General features: G+C 38.3%; 1 protein-coding gene across 5 annotated transcripts in view; it reads right to left on the bottom strand.

Moving 5' to 3' along the window:
- Positions 1 to 17055, bottom strand: part of RALYL (RALY RNA binding protein like) — a 368472-nt gene that overhangs the window by 11725 nt on the left and 339692 nt on the right. For 4 of the 5 annotated variants that reach the window (XM_059482752.1, XM_059482742.1, XM_059482762.1 and 1 more), the window contains 2 exons: positions 12280 to 12393; positions 7782 to 7960 (listed from right to left, as the gene is read on the bottom strand). The exons of the other annotated variant lie outside the window; for it this stretch is intronic. In XM_059482752.1, the coding sequence (XP_059338735.1) occupies positions 7782 to 7960; positions 12280 to 12393 (293 nt within the window). The remainder of the gene's footprint in view (positions 1 to 7781; positions 7961 to 12279; positions 12394 to 17055) is intronic. 5 annotated transcript variants of the gene reach the window in all.

Here is a 17055-nt window from a genome sequence, read left to right as displayed (position 1 = left end):
AAAGTTTCATGATTTTAAGTTTTGAGGATTTTTTAACTGAGAACTAAATGATCTAGAGCAGATCCAGAGGAATAGATCTGAATGCAATAAAATTAGTTTGCTTATTTGTTTTACCAAAGTGCAATTTCAGACAGGAAAATCTAGTAGAAAGAGACACAACATGCATTGCAACATTGCCTGCATTTTCTGCAGGTTCCCATCTGATATGTACTGGATAGGATTTAAATAATGATGAGAAAAACATTATGTAGTCAGTCATAAGCCAGTTAAAACACTGAACGCCACTTAGGAAATCTTCCTCTGATAAATTGACTGCCAGGAAAAATGGGGAGGAGGGGCAATGGCAAGGTCCTTCCAATGACTCATGTAACACTGAGGGAACAGCAAACACCTCTACTGTGCTACTGCATGTATTAAATATAACAAAAGGGCATGGCAGGAAGTTTCTTACAGTTTTTGATTTCATTGCATGCTTTTATTACTTTCTCCATTTTTTCAGTCACAGGTTATTAGATTTACTGCAGCTTTGGAAGGTACAAGGAATTAGTATCTGTTTGGTATGGTGCCCTAATGACTTTCTTAAGTTGCTCAAGTACAAACATCTCTGGTATTTATCAAGTGAACACAATCTTTTACCTGTTCATTTGTCTTAGAGATGAAGAACATAATGTTTCCCAGACACTGAATGCAAGATTTCAATGAATGGTAAGCTCAATAGAAAAGACAAAATTTTGCATGGTTTTAGTGATTTTTAAAGTAAGCTGGATAAGATTTCTGGCACAACATTGCTTTAGCCATTGCCATTGATTATAAGGGTTGTTCTTTATTTTCTAAGTAGTCCTGTACAAGTGCATTTAGAAAGCTGCAAGTTGTTAGAATAGCTACTGGACTTTTCAACAAGCCTAATCAGTTTAATTTGGCTGATAATAGAAGAGTCAGTCTTGTCTGTCCTGATGCTATAGACTGAAAAAACAGGCATCTAAATGGACAATGAAAAATCTTGTTTAATTACAATGATAAATTAAGTAGTATCAATACTATCACACAGTTACATATTTGATTGATCTTGCTACTTGAAACTGGGTTTAAACTAGATTAAATTAATCAGAGAAATTTTAGTTCTTTTTCTGTAGATTTTATTTTACTTTCTGCTGAGTATTTTCATTGTTGAATTCAATACAAAATAATTAAAGAAAGTGTCCAAGTTTCACACAGATTTGCTATTAATTTTGCTTTAGCTACCTATAGAAGGGATGTGATGCATATGATCAACCCTTTTAGCAAACTACCTGTAATTTGGTTCAGACTCTGAAGGAAGTAAAGGCCTGAGCCATAGCCCAGACAGCCAAGAACTCCTCTAGATGCAATCTATTCTCTGAAGACCCACAAAGGCAAGGAGTGGCCCAGGGAGCATTGACGTGGGTGGTGTTGGAACACCCATCATGCCATTAACACATGAGAAGCAGGTAGCTTTTCAAAGTCTCACTTGTCAAGGAACAAAGAAAGTTGTGGGTGCAGGGAGTCTCACACAACCCTTTCCCACTGCATGATTTTGACTACAATACAGCCACTATATTCCACAAATCTGACAGCCTAAATGGGCCTCCTTTGAGCTGTCCCAGCCGAGCAGCCGGGCTATGGGGGGTGGTTTCCCCTTGAGCTGGGATGCCTCTCAAGGTTACTTCTTGAAGCAGACAGACCATTTACCAATGGCAGATGTTTGGGATGTGACTGGTATTATACAAAACCTTTTAGCATGGTAACTAAGCATGATTTGTGCTTTGGTGGTTTTGAATCATTGTTCAAATGACTGTGCTATACAGTACTACAGTGAACCTTGCCACTGAACCTTGGCTAGTTACTCTTCTACAACATCATATTAAAACCACTTTTTTTTGCTAATACCTTTGATAGTGTACCTGTAAGCAATCTAAATCACCCATTTGTGACAAGAGGGAAATGTTTTTGATGAGCTTTAGCCACAGCACTAGTTGGTTTCATTGATTTAAATGATAATGTCATCAAATTCTACAAGAAATATAGCTATTATTATATCATAATGGTTTTACTTTTGCATAATGAAAATCAGTGCAGCAAGAGGAATATTCTGAGTTTTATGTCTGTGGCAGTTTCTGGTATTAATATCTGAAACATTATTCTTTATCAGCTGTTAGAAACAAATTTGATAGATTGAAAACATGCAGTGTGGAGGTAGAGAAAAGGACAAGAGTAAGAAATCAAATACCCTTGAGAGGTAAATACAACTGAAATATACTTAATAGAAAGAGAACTATAATTGAGAACTATAATTGTTGAAATAACTGCTGTAAATCTACCTAGTAACCGGAACTGGGCCTTTTATAGTCTCTGTATCTTTGGTTCTGAAATAATTTAATAAAAATGCCTCTTAAGACATCTCATTAAAGCTGACTCATTATTGTGGAATTCCCATCTAATAATGCTTGTCTGGCTTCATTACTTTTAGCACAGCTACACCAGCATAAAAACAATGCTGTGATTGTGAATATATCCTTCAAATTCCAACCAAGCACTAACCAGTGTCTGATTGAGTTATGACACCATAAATCTATTGTATTTGCATCACATACTCTACCAGAAAACAGTTTGCTGTACTGAATGCTCAACTACTGGACCACTACCATGCTATTCCTATTATAGTTATTTACTATGAAAGGCTGACAGTTTGATAGGAACCATTATTCTCAGGCAATGTAATACATATATGAGTGCTTGTGTATGATTCATTGCAGTTAATTATTTTGTTGGTATTTTATTAACCATTGGCTAATGGTAAATAAATAAAGTGTTTTGTGGTTTTTTTCCAAATCTGTAATACTTCAGGCTTTCAGTGAAGTAACTTGTAGCTACCTGATTTATTTACAAGGGGGCTGCAATGATTTGATCAGTGCTTCCTCAATGATCAATCAACACCCTTTGAAACAAATTCAGAGAAGATATATGAAATGTTCTCGGTCTGCACTGGGTTGTCCATGTGCTAAATCAGCAGAATTAGGGATCCATCAAGCATGCTAATTCAGAAATTTTCTTCTTCAATCTTTCAGCCAGGCCGCACGATATTAATGCCATTTCTATTAAGAAGGGACTTGTTATTGAGGGACTGAGGACAAGCTGCTGCTCAAATATAGTAACGTGTTGGGCTGGGTTGTAAAGGTCACTTTTCTGTTCCCCCCTGTACAGCCACAGGGGTAAGAAAAGGTTGTTTGTTTTCCTTCCCACTACTTACAATTTAAAGCCATGGCAGACACACAGACCTGCTTGATATCACTGGAAATTTGTGTTTGGGTAATTTGTGACCTGTTTGTGATTTTTGTGTGAACTTAATTAAGTAAACATGAAGATCTTTCTTCATGAGAGCCCATTTTCCATAAAATGGGATGGGTATGTTGTCTTCGTCACAACATTGTTGAGGGACGGTATAAATTAAAAGGAATGCACTAGGAAGGAACACAGGAATTTTAAGTTCACTGCTACTAGAAACTGCTCGGTGTTAGGAAGGGAATGAAAGTCTGAATTGTGGGTCCAGTAAAACCCAGGATAACCAACTACCTGTTTTTTTACCTAAAAGGAGCAAAGGAAATAGACCTGAAGTTTTAAATCCCTTTCACTAGCTCTGATGGTCAGTTAAGTGACATGAATTGTAAAGTAAGCTCAGGAGCTACATAATAAACCAGTGACAATTTTATATATATATATAAAACTACAAAGTATGCATGCCCTTGTACAGGCAGGAGTGAGAGGCTGTGTGAGAGCATGTGGATGAATGCTTATGGTGCACTTCACTGAGCAAGTTGAAGCCAACTCTTTAACATATTCATATGTAGATGGATCATGTTTCTGAGATCGCCTTTTAAAGAACTCAGTATAGAAATGCAGCAAAATTCATTGGGAATTTTTCTAAGGAGATCCTTCAATCCAGAGTGTCTGAAACACTGGAGACATTTACCAAGAGACACTTTTGGGCGAATAGTATAAAAGAGAATTTATCAAGAGGTGGTATTTGATGACTGCAGCAGTGCCTTAAATGCATCCTGTCTTGAATTGGAGTTCAGGTGGGCAATCAAGTTACTGCTGCGTTAAAATTTTTCACACTTTAGCTGAGCCATAATGATTGTTTTTAGGCATGTCTTTAGTCACTGAAAATTACGATGCAAGGTTGAACAACATCCTCTTCTGTATGGTGGAGGAAGAAGGTGTGCAGCTGTTGAGTGTGGTGTTTTGTGTGTGCAGCCAGGCAGACAACTGAAGGGTTCTTAAATCCAAGCCTGACTTAACTCAGACTGTGTCTTTCTTTACAGCTGATCTAGGCTGAAAGCAGGCATGTGGACAGCTGCCATCACTCAGTTATGTGCAGCAACCTGTTCCTTCAAATAGACAGTGTGTGAATTTATAGAACTGATCCTACCTCCTAAACCCACAGCATATATCCTGCGTAGTCACTTCCTTTTAAGTTAGAATTAGAAATAAAGAAAGAAATGTATTTTTGAGTCCTCTGCTGCAAAGATGGAGACCTACATATATGGATTCAGAGGCTCCATTGTGGCAGCACCTAGACTCTGACAGTGGGTGTGACCTTTTTGAATACCTCCCTTTATTGACAGCATTAGGAGAACAGAATTCTGTTCTGCAAACCTGCAGCAGGTTTTGGGAAATGACCAGGCAGAAGATTTACCGATAAATCTGAAGAACTCACTAAAGGCTAATATCTAAATTTAAGTAATTTCTCTGTTTCCCTCTATTAATATTTTTCATACTAGTGGAACCCCAATTAAATTTTCCTGCTGAAATTACTTCAGGGCATTAGCTTTGCCCATTTAAATATTTTTCTATTTCCTCTGGTCTTAATGATGAGAGAAAATATTTTCTTAATCATTGTCTTAAATTCCTTTAGCTCTGTATTTGCAAAACATTGTAGAATTCATTTTAAAAAAGCCTTTTGGAGGATTTTTTTTAATTCCAAGTCCAATGTTACTATTTTACACAAAATAGTAACATTTTTCTTACATGGAAAGTTTTTTCCTACTGTTGTCACATTTAATGTGTTTAATTCTTAACCTTTCTTTTTTTTCTCAAAAGATTTGTAACTGTCTCCATTCCAAAATTACATATTTGCTCTTAGTCAGCTTTCTTTCCTAAACAATTTAGCTTTTATAAAAAAGAATAACAACACCTCTTAGGAATTGCTTTATAACAAGCTTGTATATCTACTTTACTTTTCAAAAGACAGAGGGCAATTTCAGATAAGAGGACACAGGATAGGTAGAAGCAAACTGAATTGCCAAGTATTTCTACAGGGGTATTCACTGTATATTTGGTAGTATTGTTACTGTCTTTCCCTTTACAGAACTATCAATGATTGGAGTAGGAACTAAATCTTATAGGAATTGGCCAGTATATCTACATAAATATATGTCAGTATAAAACAGTCAGAATAACAATATGCATCAAAAACTACCATTTTCATATCATAACTACAGGCTGATACTGCTGACTGTTTGGGTAAAAACTGTAGAGGAAATATACATAATTTATAGAAATCTCAGGGCATGGGTGTTTTCCACAATTTATAATTGCCTTTCTGTGGAAAACACCTGAGATTTCTTTGAAGCAATCCTTTGCTGAGCAATCCTTTATCCTATCCATTGCAACTTTGCATTCACTAATCTCCCTAGGCTTTGCAAAAAAGGCGGAAAGTGTCATTATCACATCGCAGCAGGCAGGAAAACTAAGGTGAAGTAGCCTCTTCCAAAACTTCATGGAAATGGCAAGGGAGGATGAAAGGGACAGGGATTTTACATCAGTGACAATCTTAATTGTAAGCTTTAAAGTCTACAGTACTGCCAGCTTCTCAGCTAGGGGGTCCCAGCCTTTGGGAAGGTGGAAGGCATGAAGCTGACTGGCTCCACTGCCCTGGCATTGCACCAGGCTGCAGCTGACTGAGAGGATGAACAGAAGTCCTATTCCTTGGCCTTTCCTTGCTACCAGCATGTTGGGATGGGGGGATGCCAATAATGCCAGGATGCAATGCAGAGGACACCACTCTCCACATGCAGGAAGCTGCCTCCTCCCAGCACTCATGCACTTAGTGATGACAGGCAGAGAAACTGGAGTTGGTTCCCCACCCTGCCTTAGATGTGTGTGTCAGACCTCTGAGCTGTCTTTGGAGTTGTGTCTGCACCGCACTGCGCTTCAACTGATTCCATAACATGAATCTTGGAAAGGCCTTTTAACTTGGAAGCAGCAGTGTGCAAACGCGTCTGTGCCAGTTCCAGACTTTCACTGCTAATGAATTCTTCCTGTGCTGCTTGCTTTATAGAGCCTTTCCTGCTGAGGCCTTTGGCAGATGAAAAAATTCTTCTGCTTTTTGTGTCATATAGCATGGATATATGCTAAGTATGTCAAATCCACAAGGTGAAATGACAGCACTGAGCAATCAGAGTGTAATGCACTGTATGTTAACATCCCCACTTAGCTGTCCGTAATGGGGAGTATGGTCCCTAATTAGTGCAAAACCCACCATTCTTGTTAAACTCTGGTCTGGTTTATTTTAGCAATAAACCCCTATTGCTAAAATCACTTCAGTTGGTCCCACTGTTGGCCATGGTGGGAGTTTATATTTACATGTATTTCTTAATTACGTAATTTTGACTCCCTAAAAATTCAGAGTGGTATTTTCTTACAGACTTCCCTCATATCTGAAGAGGAGAACCTGTTTCTTTAAGAAAAAGGGATAATGTCATCTGTTCTCCATTGCATGTGAAAAAGCGAGGGAATTCAGGTTTCAGTAGCTTCTTCTGGGAATAATGCTACTCGGGGTATAGAAATTCAAATCTTGGGCTGGCTAACGGGACACAAACCTGAAAAAATTACAAGTAAGTTTAAATTCCTTTTGCAGTAAGCAGCACAAACCGCTGGTTATTCATATGCCCCGTTACTCCAGATTTGCTATTGATTCTGCTTGCTAACTGACTTCTGCTGCTTCACTAAAAGATTTTTACTGTACACACATGGTTAAATATTTTTTAAATGCAAGCAATGACAATGAGCAACAAAAGTTCTTTCAGCTCAAAGCAGAATAAGAAAGCCAGGATGGAAGGGAGAGTATTACAGAGTCTAAACCACAGTGACTGTTCCATTCTTATTAGGAATGCATAGAAAGATAAATCTCACTTTCCAAATATTTCTTAATGTTGCTCTAGAAGAACTTAGGAGTTTAGTGTTGTAATGGTGCTAAATGAAATGCTTTTATTTCATGAAAGGTGCAGTGGAAAACCCATGCATTTCTTAACGAAAAATTCTTCCATCAAAAAAACTTGTATCTGCCAATACAGTCCACAGAGTACACACATGGAGACTCAGGACCATGGAAAGCACGTGTTTAATAATGAAAAAGTTCACTATTTTAGAATCCTATTTAATTTTGAAAAGCACTGGTTAAAGAAAAAGAAAAAAAGAAAAAGTAGCACTCTACACTTTTACATGTATAAAATAATAAATGTAAACCAATTTAAACTGCATTTTATTTCCTTTCTAAAATTACCAAATGCAGTAAAATATATTTTTTTATTTCTCCTCAGAGGCTCCTATGCTTAATTGATATCATAGTGTATGAGGAGTATAGGTCTGGGCACTAGTTACAGAACATCACAGTGCTGCTCTGAGGTTATCTTAATCCAGACTGTTGGTTCTCTGTGGTTACTTGTAGGAACCATATAGACAGACAGGTCATGATTATTCCTTACCAGCTCATTGCTGCCATCCTCATCAAAATCCTCCTCTATCCCATCAGTCATATCTTCTCCATCCCCATCTGCATCTGGCCCTCCTTCAATTGGCTCTTCCGTAGAGTTATCTGCATTCTCTGATATGCATTCCTCTTGAATCAAATCAGCATTATCTTCCATTTGTTTCTTTTGGGCTTCTGTAAGGAAAACATACTCTATGGAGATTCAGTAACCTTTCCTATTGGTGGCAAAGGAAAGTGCTCTGCAGAAGAAACCTAAGCTTCCATCTCCAGATGTGCTAGATTTGTAAAATTCTCTGTGATAATGTCTACCAGGCAAATATGATTGAAAACTTTTCTTTCAAAAATTAGTGCATAAATAAATCACAATTTCAATATGATCATCTACCCCATGTATGCCATGCAGTGGATGAAGGCTTGATTTGCCAGGAGATCCAGCTTTTCAATTTTCTGTACTTGACTTTGCCTTGGAATTCAATTGGCACAGTCACCAGATATTTATTCATGAGCAGCCAATGGGAAGTACATAAATATCTATGCTCTAAGAAGCAGAAGACTGTCAATTGCCAATAAATGAGTAAGAATTTGTATTAATTTACTGTGAATATATCTTAACAGTCATACAGGTAATCAACAAACACTTTTAGACAAGTAAACATATTTTTATGGAGTAAAGTATCTGTTACTCATCATTGGTATAATGTGCTGAAATAACTGGAGAATGTCCCCCTCCAATCAACCAAATATTGACTTCCTATATTTTCTGCAAAGTGGTAAAAAGAAAGGCCATTTCCATGGAGGCCTGAAGAATCTATTCTGGTTGAATTCATGAGAGTAGCTGTGTTGTTGTGACTAGGTATTGGTAAACTCCTGGATATGCTAAAGAACTTCATCCAAACAGCAGAAATCCAGAGAAAGATTGATGGAAGAATGACAGCGACTGGCTAGAAGAATGTTTGGAGGGATCAGAGTCTTATTTCTATGCATGTCAGGAACTTATATGAAACACTTTATGTACTCAGAGTGAATCAGGCCAGAGAATTGGTTGCATGCAGCTAGAAAAATAATGTCTTTTCAGTCTGAGGGTGATCAATGACAGAATTTCTGGAACAAAATATTTCTTCCTTTGTAGGACTGACTGCTCTGTAACACTAGTAGTTCATTACCTATGTTGTTGGACAACCAATGAATTAAGTGTTGCCTTGAAGCTCTATATTTTTGAAGCTCAATTATTTTTTTTTATCATAAGTTATTACCAGCTACACATACTATTCAAATCTGATGGCATTTTTCTGTTCCATAGTCTTAAACCAAGACATTTGTTTTACCTTTTGACTTTGTACATTTATTTTGCCGTTTGCATTCATCTCTTTAGCCTACATTTGTCTTTTGTCCTTCATTTTCAACTTCTCTTACTGGAGAAACAGAAAAATTAAGCTTTCCTCCCTCAGTCACCTAATGTCTTCAGAAAGGTTCTTAGATTTAAAGAATATAAAGTCATCGTAGACAGCTGCTCTGACAGTACTGTAGTCATATATATTAGCAGAAGATTCACCCCGTGGAGCTTTATCTTCTATTGGTAAGGTGCTCCATACAATCCCATGCTAGTTAAAAGTGATTGTTTTACTTGCTTTATGAATAAGAAAATATGGATTGAATCACCTATGCCTTCTATATCTGGCCCTACCACTTCCTGTCTTTAGCCACTTCTGAGATTGCTCAGTTCTGGCAATGAGAACTGAATCAGTTTTGGTTAAGGCTTTTAAAACCAAAATTGTTGAATTGGGAGACAATACATTTAAATGGGAAACCATCTAAGATGCACTTGCTGAAAAATTAGGTCACTTAATTGTCTTATTAAGAACATAGACTGGGTTCTTCAGAGAAGGCTAAAATACTGCCTCAGTACTCATCTCTTTTAGGCTCTTCTGAGAAGATAAACTCAGGAACCTAACTTTGAGCCTAATCTCTAATATTACAGGAAGAATAGTCTCTATTTTTTTTTTTTTTTAATGTCAGAACAGCTTATTCCTAGCTTCTTGGTTCAGATTTTTGCAAACAAAAGAGCTATTGCTACAGTAGCTATTTCTACAGTTTTCCTATGTACAGGAAACCCTATTTTCTATATTACCCCTATTGGAAAGGTTAGGAGTTGATAATAGAAAAAGCCAGAACATCAGCTTTTACTGCAAGGAGAGTTTTCATGCAGCTGTAGAGCAGTAACCAATAACGCACTGAGCTTGTCCAGCCTGTAACATCACATTCCTCCAGATGTAACAACTTTTAGGATTAAAAATTATTCCTCAGGAGACTGAGTCAAACTTAGAAAACCAAAAGAGCAAGATGATGGTTTGATTTTTGCTTTGTGCAAATGAGAAACAAATCCTCTCTCTGATCCCAGTCTTACTGAGGCCACACCTCCTGGCAGAGGAAAATAAGAAACAACATTGCCAAACAATAGAGAAGGAAAAAAATCATCTTATCATCTCCCATCTGACACTCTAAAGGAAATAATTCAGCTACTGATGTAGTTTACACAAATCTTTTTGGATCTGCAGACTAATAATCCAGACTGCATAACCCTCTTCATCAGCTCAGGAAACTTAAATGGGATTCCATTCTTACTGGTATCTTTGAGGTGTTTTTCTCTTCACACCCTCCAATGAGAGGCAAAGAATATGAGGTTTGGGTTCTGCACCTGATGTTTTATAGCATCAATATTTTGAAAACATCTTTTAACACCTGAGGATATTCATTGCATGTCTTCAGAAACCATAAGACTGTGACTCAATACGAATCAATATTCTTCTTTTTGATCTGATTTCTATTTAAATGAGACCACTATAGTCCTTTAGCAAAATTGAAAATTGAATATCAAAGTACAATGGTCTGCAGATTGTTTTGCATAGTAATGGATTTTTTATAAAAACTCCCCATGGTAGCACAATCAGGAATATTTCAGTGCACAAGTGATTCCATGAAGTGCCTAGCAATTATGTCTTCACCAATTATACCAACTTTTATCCAACTCACATAAAGTACAAAATAGAACCTAATGAATACATATTGTGCACAGATCTGAAAGAGATAATCACACTCTCTACTAATGATTTACCTTAGACTTGAAAAAAGCCCTCAACTTTGTGAGATAAACTAACATCTGGGGACTGGTCCTTGTCTGTCAGCTTAGAAAATTATTGTAAAGGAAAGGTAGGTTATTTTTCAAACAATATTTTTTTTTTAAAGTTACTTGGGAACAGGAGACATCCATATCTAAATTCCTATTTTGACTTTGTCAGGTTTGTAACCCTCAACCGCTAATTCCCAGTAATGTTTTAGACAGTCTTGATGGAATTCTCTTTGAGTCCTGATGGGCTTTTGGCTTCATGTAACCGACTACTGTCCAGGCAACCCCGCAGCTGTGGGTTCTTGAGGCAGAATTTCTTTCACACATTTCACACAAAATTCAGAAAAAGGTTTTATCACAGAATGGAGGGGTGAAAAAAAAAAATTGAGTCTTTCAGGAGATAAGGAGTCCATGCTGACTCTGACAAAATCAACTCACTAATACAAAGCTCCTGTAAAAATATATATGTGATCTATAAGTACATAGCAAAGAAAATGTCATAGACACACATAAGAACTGGGTTTGTTTTTTATATATGCTGTGGTGAAAATGCAACCTTATAACTCTCAGAATGACTTTAAAGTGCTGCCAGGTGAGATCATTCATCTAACAAAATTAATTATGCACTGACTTCATTAAATTATGAAGTAGTTTTGGATTTTTTCATTCCCAAGGTTTGACGAAAACCAAAACTTTTAAGCCAGAAAAAAGCTAAACTGGAGCTGTAACCAATTTTACGAAGAAGCCCAAACTTCACTCAGTAACTGAGGCTGGAAAATATCTCTGGGCTCTCCCAGTCCAACCCCTCTTCAAATCAGGGACAAACTCAAATTTTAGCACAGGTCCATAGGTCCATGAGCCCATTGAGTTTTGAATGTTTCCAAGGATGGAGCCATTATGGTCTCTCTGGTCAACTCACTATACTGCTTAGGTGCATCTCTTTTCCTTATATCAAACAGAATTTTTTCTTGCATCAGCTTGTGACTATTACCTCCTGCCTATTGCCCAGACAATAATTCTTGATATACACCATCTATTAATACATAATGTGCCTAGCACAAGCATTCCCATGGTCAAAAACATCCAGCCTAATTCTGTTCAGTTTTTTAGTGATGTTTGGTTTCCAGAGCAACTAGAAAGATTATTTTTTCCTACTACACCATTAATAACTCTTCTTAAATGATGATGCATGTTCTGTGAAGAATATTAATCTATTCTGCCAGTAGTTTACCTGAGAGTTGATTTACCTTGCTTCAGGCTCCATTAAGTACCAAAATTTCAGAAAACTTCTATTCTCTTTGGTCTGACTTGCTTGACTAGTAACAAGGTTCTAATTTCATTAATTCCACTAAAAACGGCTTTTACCTACCTGCTTCAGCTTTTTGCTGCTTTTCAATCTTTTCCAGTCTCCCTAACAAGGAGTCAATTTTTGTTTTGATTTGAGTTAATTCTTTCTTGATTGTTTGCAACTCATCTGATTTCACTGTGGAGAGAGCAAAATGCAAAACATGAAATAAACTATATTTGTGGTAACATTATCCCCCCAAGCAAAACATGTTCTTTTTTTCTTTTCTGTTTAGTAGAAATTACACTCTCTCACTTTTGTCAATATTTTCAGAGATTTACCTTTTAAAATTAGCATGGTTACTTAAAAATGCAGAATCCTAGAAACCACAGGATTCTAAGCCTTATTGGCAAGAATCCATGAAAGGTGTGTTGCTCAGTAATAGTAATTTCAGGAAAAACATCTCAAAAATATTTTCATAAATCCAAGTATTTTTTACTTAAAAACAGTGTATAGTGAAAGAATAATTCAAATATGATAGACCTGTCACAGTCTTGCTGTGTTATTTTGCTGGACTCTTTTGTGATAGTATTGACAATAATAAATAGATCCCCTACAGTATGTATTTCTCAGCAAGAGTAAATGGTAATATAAGTGCTAGGGCAGCCAGGAATGCAGGGTTATATTCCAGTCAAAAACTCATTGCAAGTGGTGTCACGTTTTGTTGCTTCAAAAGCTTTCAGTTCAGTTTCAGTTGGCAATTTCTTGTACTTTTTCCAGCTATGGATAATATATGAAAATATTTCATTTTATGATCGCATCCAAGGACATGGAGGCATCACCTATAAATTATTAGCTGAAGTTTCCAAATCTTCATTGCACTGCTTTACTCTTTATATTTGTTTATTAATGTGCTCCCATTGTCTAACCCAAGAAGGAGTAACTGCTTTGGAGATGTTTTGTCTTCAAAGGAAACAGTGCTGCAGCCCTCATAAATTATCTCATTATTTTGGCATTATCAGAACATGTGTTTTATGCTAGAAGGTGGCCGAAATAAGTACACTTGCCCTGTTTGTGCTAGGATATAATGTGGAAAAGATCAAAAGGAGAAAATGGCAACTCTATGCTAGCATGGGAGAATAAATCCATTTATAAAGGAGCAGAGTAGGAAACAGAGCTTTCACTCTTACAACTCTTATGGGAAGAAATGGACCATCCCCATGAGGGACTGGCAGTGGAAGAGCACTGAGCTGTGTTACTCCTCCACCACTGCTGAAGGAGGATGTGCATTGACTTTGGTGTGTGTATCGAGAGCATGGATACACACAACAAGGCAGGTTCTTATCGAGCCTGGGAAGAGGGATGTTCTGCTATGAAGAAGAACATGTCCCCTTTCTGTCAAAGGGGTCTTCTGGCTGCATCTTGCTGCATCAGTCCTGTTCATTGATGACATTGGCCATGTCTATTGTCATGGTGGCTCAGGTAATTTGTGTTGGGCAATCAATCTTATGATGAAGTGTGAAGACAAGCTATTGCCTGCTTCAGTGATAGTTGATGAGTAGGTATTTGCTTCAAGTTAGCCTTATTCCAAACCTGAAGCATATTCACTGAGGCTGAAACCAAAGATTTTTATCTTAGAGTTTGGGCATATATACTATAATGTGGGTTATACTATAATGTGCATTATAATACAACATGCCAGCTAAAGGCAGTAGGTTGCTATATGCAGTAATGCACTTGTTTAATCGTGCTCATATTGAGAAATTGCATTATCTCACAGTACAGGCTGAAACCTCTCATCTCAAATGGCATGAACAGAAGGACTTAAAAAAAAAGCGTAAAACTAAACTGTGCTAGACTCATATGCCATACAGTATTTGATGAAATTATTTTGTGTATTCATAGAATGAGGGTTTAAAATGTTTTTAGAGAAATAATTCTCCAATCCCACAGATCTGAAACAAATTGTTAAGAGTCCTACAACTATATAATTAGAAGGTTACTGATTCCCCAGGGACAGTGGCTGGTCCATCTTAGAGTAGCAAGGCATCTCAGAATCCAGAGTGAAATGGCGTGAACTGCTCCAATGGGGAATGCTAAGTACTGGCAGCAACCCACTGTGAAGCCTGTTGGCAACATGTTCCGTGCAGCCAAACTGTTGTGTCAGGGACGCTCCCTTGATCTGTAAACTGCAGGCTGGCCAGGCCCGAAAGGTCAGACCCAGAAGAGACACTGCAAGGACCTAATGGTACTTGTTTCCAGTCTACTAAGCAAAGCAGAAAACATTTGCACTTCTGAGTTTGACAAGGAAACATGCTCATGCCTGGCACTGCTGTTGAGCTCAGGTCTGCTGCACAGGTGTGTTCCATGTGGTGTCTCTGGAAGAACTAGGCTGGGAAGAAGATGGTACCAGAAGGAACAAGACAACAATGAGGATTCAAGGAACAAACCCCAGTGGTAAAGGACAAGGGGGTGCTGGGCAAGAGATGACTGAACATGAGCCAGTGTGTGCCTAGGTGGCCAAGATGGCCAATGGCATCCTGGCCTGTGTCAGCAACAGTGTGGCCAGTATGACCAGGTGTCCTGGGGTGACGTTATGATGCTTGTATCCCCATTCATATCTTCTGTGCCTTTAAGACTGGCTCTGAAGAATGAAAGTTTTGTTTGTGTTTCTCTTATCAGGGACACAGAGACGGGCAGTACATAGGGCTGTTTTCGCTTTTTGCTTTTGGCTTTCTGCTTTGCTCTCTCTCTCTCTCTCTCTGCTTTTGTTTCTGCTTATTAGTTAGTTCTAGCTAAACAGTCCAAATTCTTTCCTGGACTGTTTCTCCTGTCCTTTTTCTTCGACCATCTCGAACCTGCTCTGGACTGAGACCTGGGAACACCAAGGGTTTGCACCGTTTGGCTGCAGCAGCTGCCCCAGCGCCGGAGGGACTGAGAACAGAGCAACCAGCCCCGAAAGAGACTTTCTGAATTTGTCATCTTTTTCAGAGTGGTGTCATCCGGTATCGTTCATTTGGTGTGCTGGGGGGTGCTGTGCCTGTTAAATAAACAGGCTCTTTCCACTTCTCTCCAAGGAATACTTCCCAAACCGGTTGGGGGGAGGGGCCGTGTGGGTTTGCTTTCTGGAGGGACCCTCCTTTGCAGATTTTCTATCAAATTTGCCCTAAACCAGGACACCAGGGCAGTCATTGTGCCCCTGTACTCAGCACTGGTGAGACACCTTGAGTGCTGTGTCCAGGTTTAAGCACCTCAGTTGAAGAAAGACTGAGGTGCTGGAGAGTCTCCAGAGAAGGGCAATGAAGGCAATGGAGGCTGGTGAAAGGTCTAGGAGGTAATTCATATGAGAAGTGCTGGAGGGAGTTAGGGTTGTTTGGCCTGGAGAAAAGAAGGCTCAAGAAAGACCTCTATCACTTTGTACAGCAAACTGAAAGGAAGTTGTAGATAAGGGGGAAGTGTCCACTTCTCCCAGATAACTAGTGATAGGGGAAGAGGACATAGCCTCAAGCTGCACCTGGGCAGTTCAGGTTGGATGTTAGAAGTAATTTCTTTATGGAAATGGTTGTTAAATATTGGAAATTACTTCTTAGGGAGTCACCATCCCTGGAGATGTTAAAGAAACCGCTATGTGATATTAATGTTATGGTCTACTTGACAAGGTAGTGAGCAGTTAAAGGCTGAACTGGACAATCTGGAGGTCCTTTCCAATCTAAATGATTGTATGATTCCATAATCATAGAGTCATTTGCTTCAAGTTAACACTGAAAAGGACTGAAAGAAAAAAGAAAAAAAATCTCAACCAGTCTGCACAAGTGCAAAACTTTCACTCTCTTTCCAATATTGTGATGTTGCAATTATTTGAACTGCTTACTGTTTTACCTTGAAGAGGATTGTAAAAGTCTTCAAAATTATTCTCCTAGAGAAATTCCACTCTCAATTGTAGTGTAGTGGGTATTTCTGTAGTAAGCAGCAACTACTAAAGACAAATTATGAAGGACCCTGATGAAAAGTTGAGCATGAGCCAGATCTTTTCCTTGTCACAGTTTAATTGCATCCAGCAACTCAGCACCACACAGTTGCTCACTTCCCTCCAAAACCCAGAAGGATGGGGGGAAGTAAAGGAGGGTAAAAGTGAGAAAACTCATTGGTTGAGATGAGAATAGTTTATTAATTGAAATATAATATAATGGTGATAATAATAATAGTAATAATAATAGCACTACTACTACTACTAATGATGATGATGATGATGATGATGATGATGATGATGATGAAAACAACAGAGAAATAAAGTCCAAGAAATAAAAGCAATGCAAAAGAAAACAGCAACAGATGCCCAGAACAAGCCCTGGCCAGCCTTCCCCTTAATTCATTGTTGAAGCTGATACCACGGCCTGGAACATCCCTTTGGCCATCTGGGGTTGCCTGTCCCAGGTGTGTCCCCTCCCAGTTCCTTGTGCATCCCCATCCTGCTCATTGGTGTCATCAACACTGTTTCCAGTACAAATTCACAACACAGTCCCATAGTAGCTACTGAAAAGAAAATTGACTCTGCCCCAGCCAAACCCAGCACACCACTCTACCAAACACTTGTGAGGCCACATCTGGAGCATTGTGTCCACCTCTGGGCTCCCCAGTACAATAAGAAATGAAGATGACAAAGCCAGACTCTTCTCAGTAGATCCCACTGACACACAAAAGACCCTTGGCATAAATTAAAGCATGTGAAATTTCATCTAAACATGAGAATTTTATTTTTTCTTCCCATGGGTGTGGTGAGACACAGTCCTAGTAAATTTGTTTTGCAGGGCACTTGCACCAGAAGAGCTCCAGAGGTCCCTTCCAAACTCAACCATTCTG

Source organism: Ammospiza nelsoni, chromosome 1 (genome assembly GCF_027579445.1).
Source record: "Ammospiza nelsoni isolate bAmmNel1 chromosome 1, bAmmNel1.pri, whole genome shotgun sequence".
NCBI classification, from domain to species: Eukaryota; Metazoa; Chordata; class Aves; order Passeriformes; family Passerellidae; genus Ammospiza; species Ammospiza nelsoni.
This window is presented reverse-complemented; position numbering and strand designations above follow the sequence as displayed.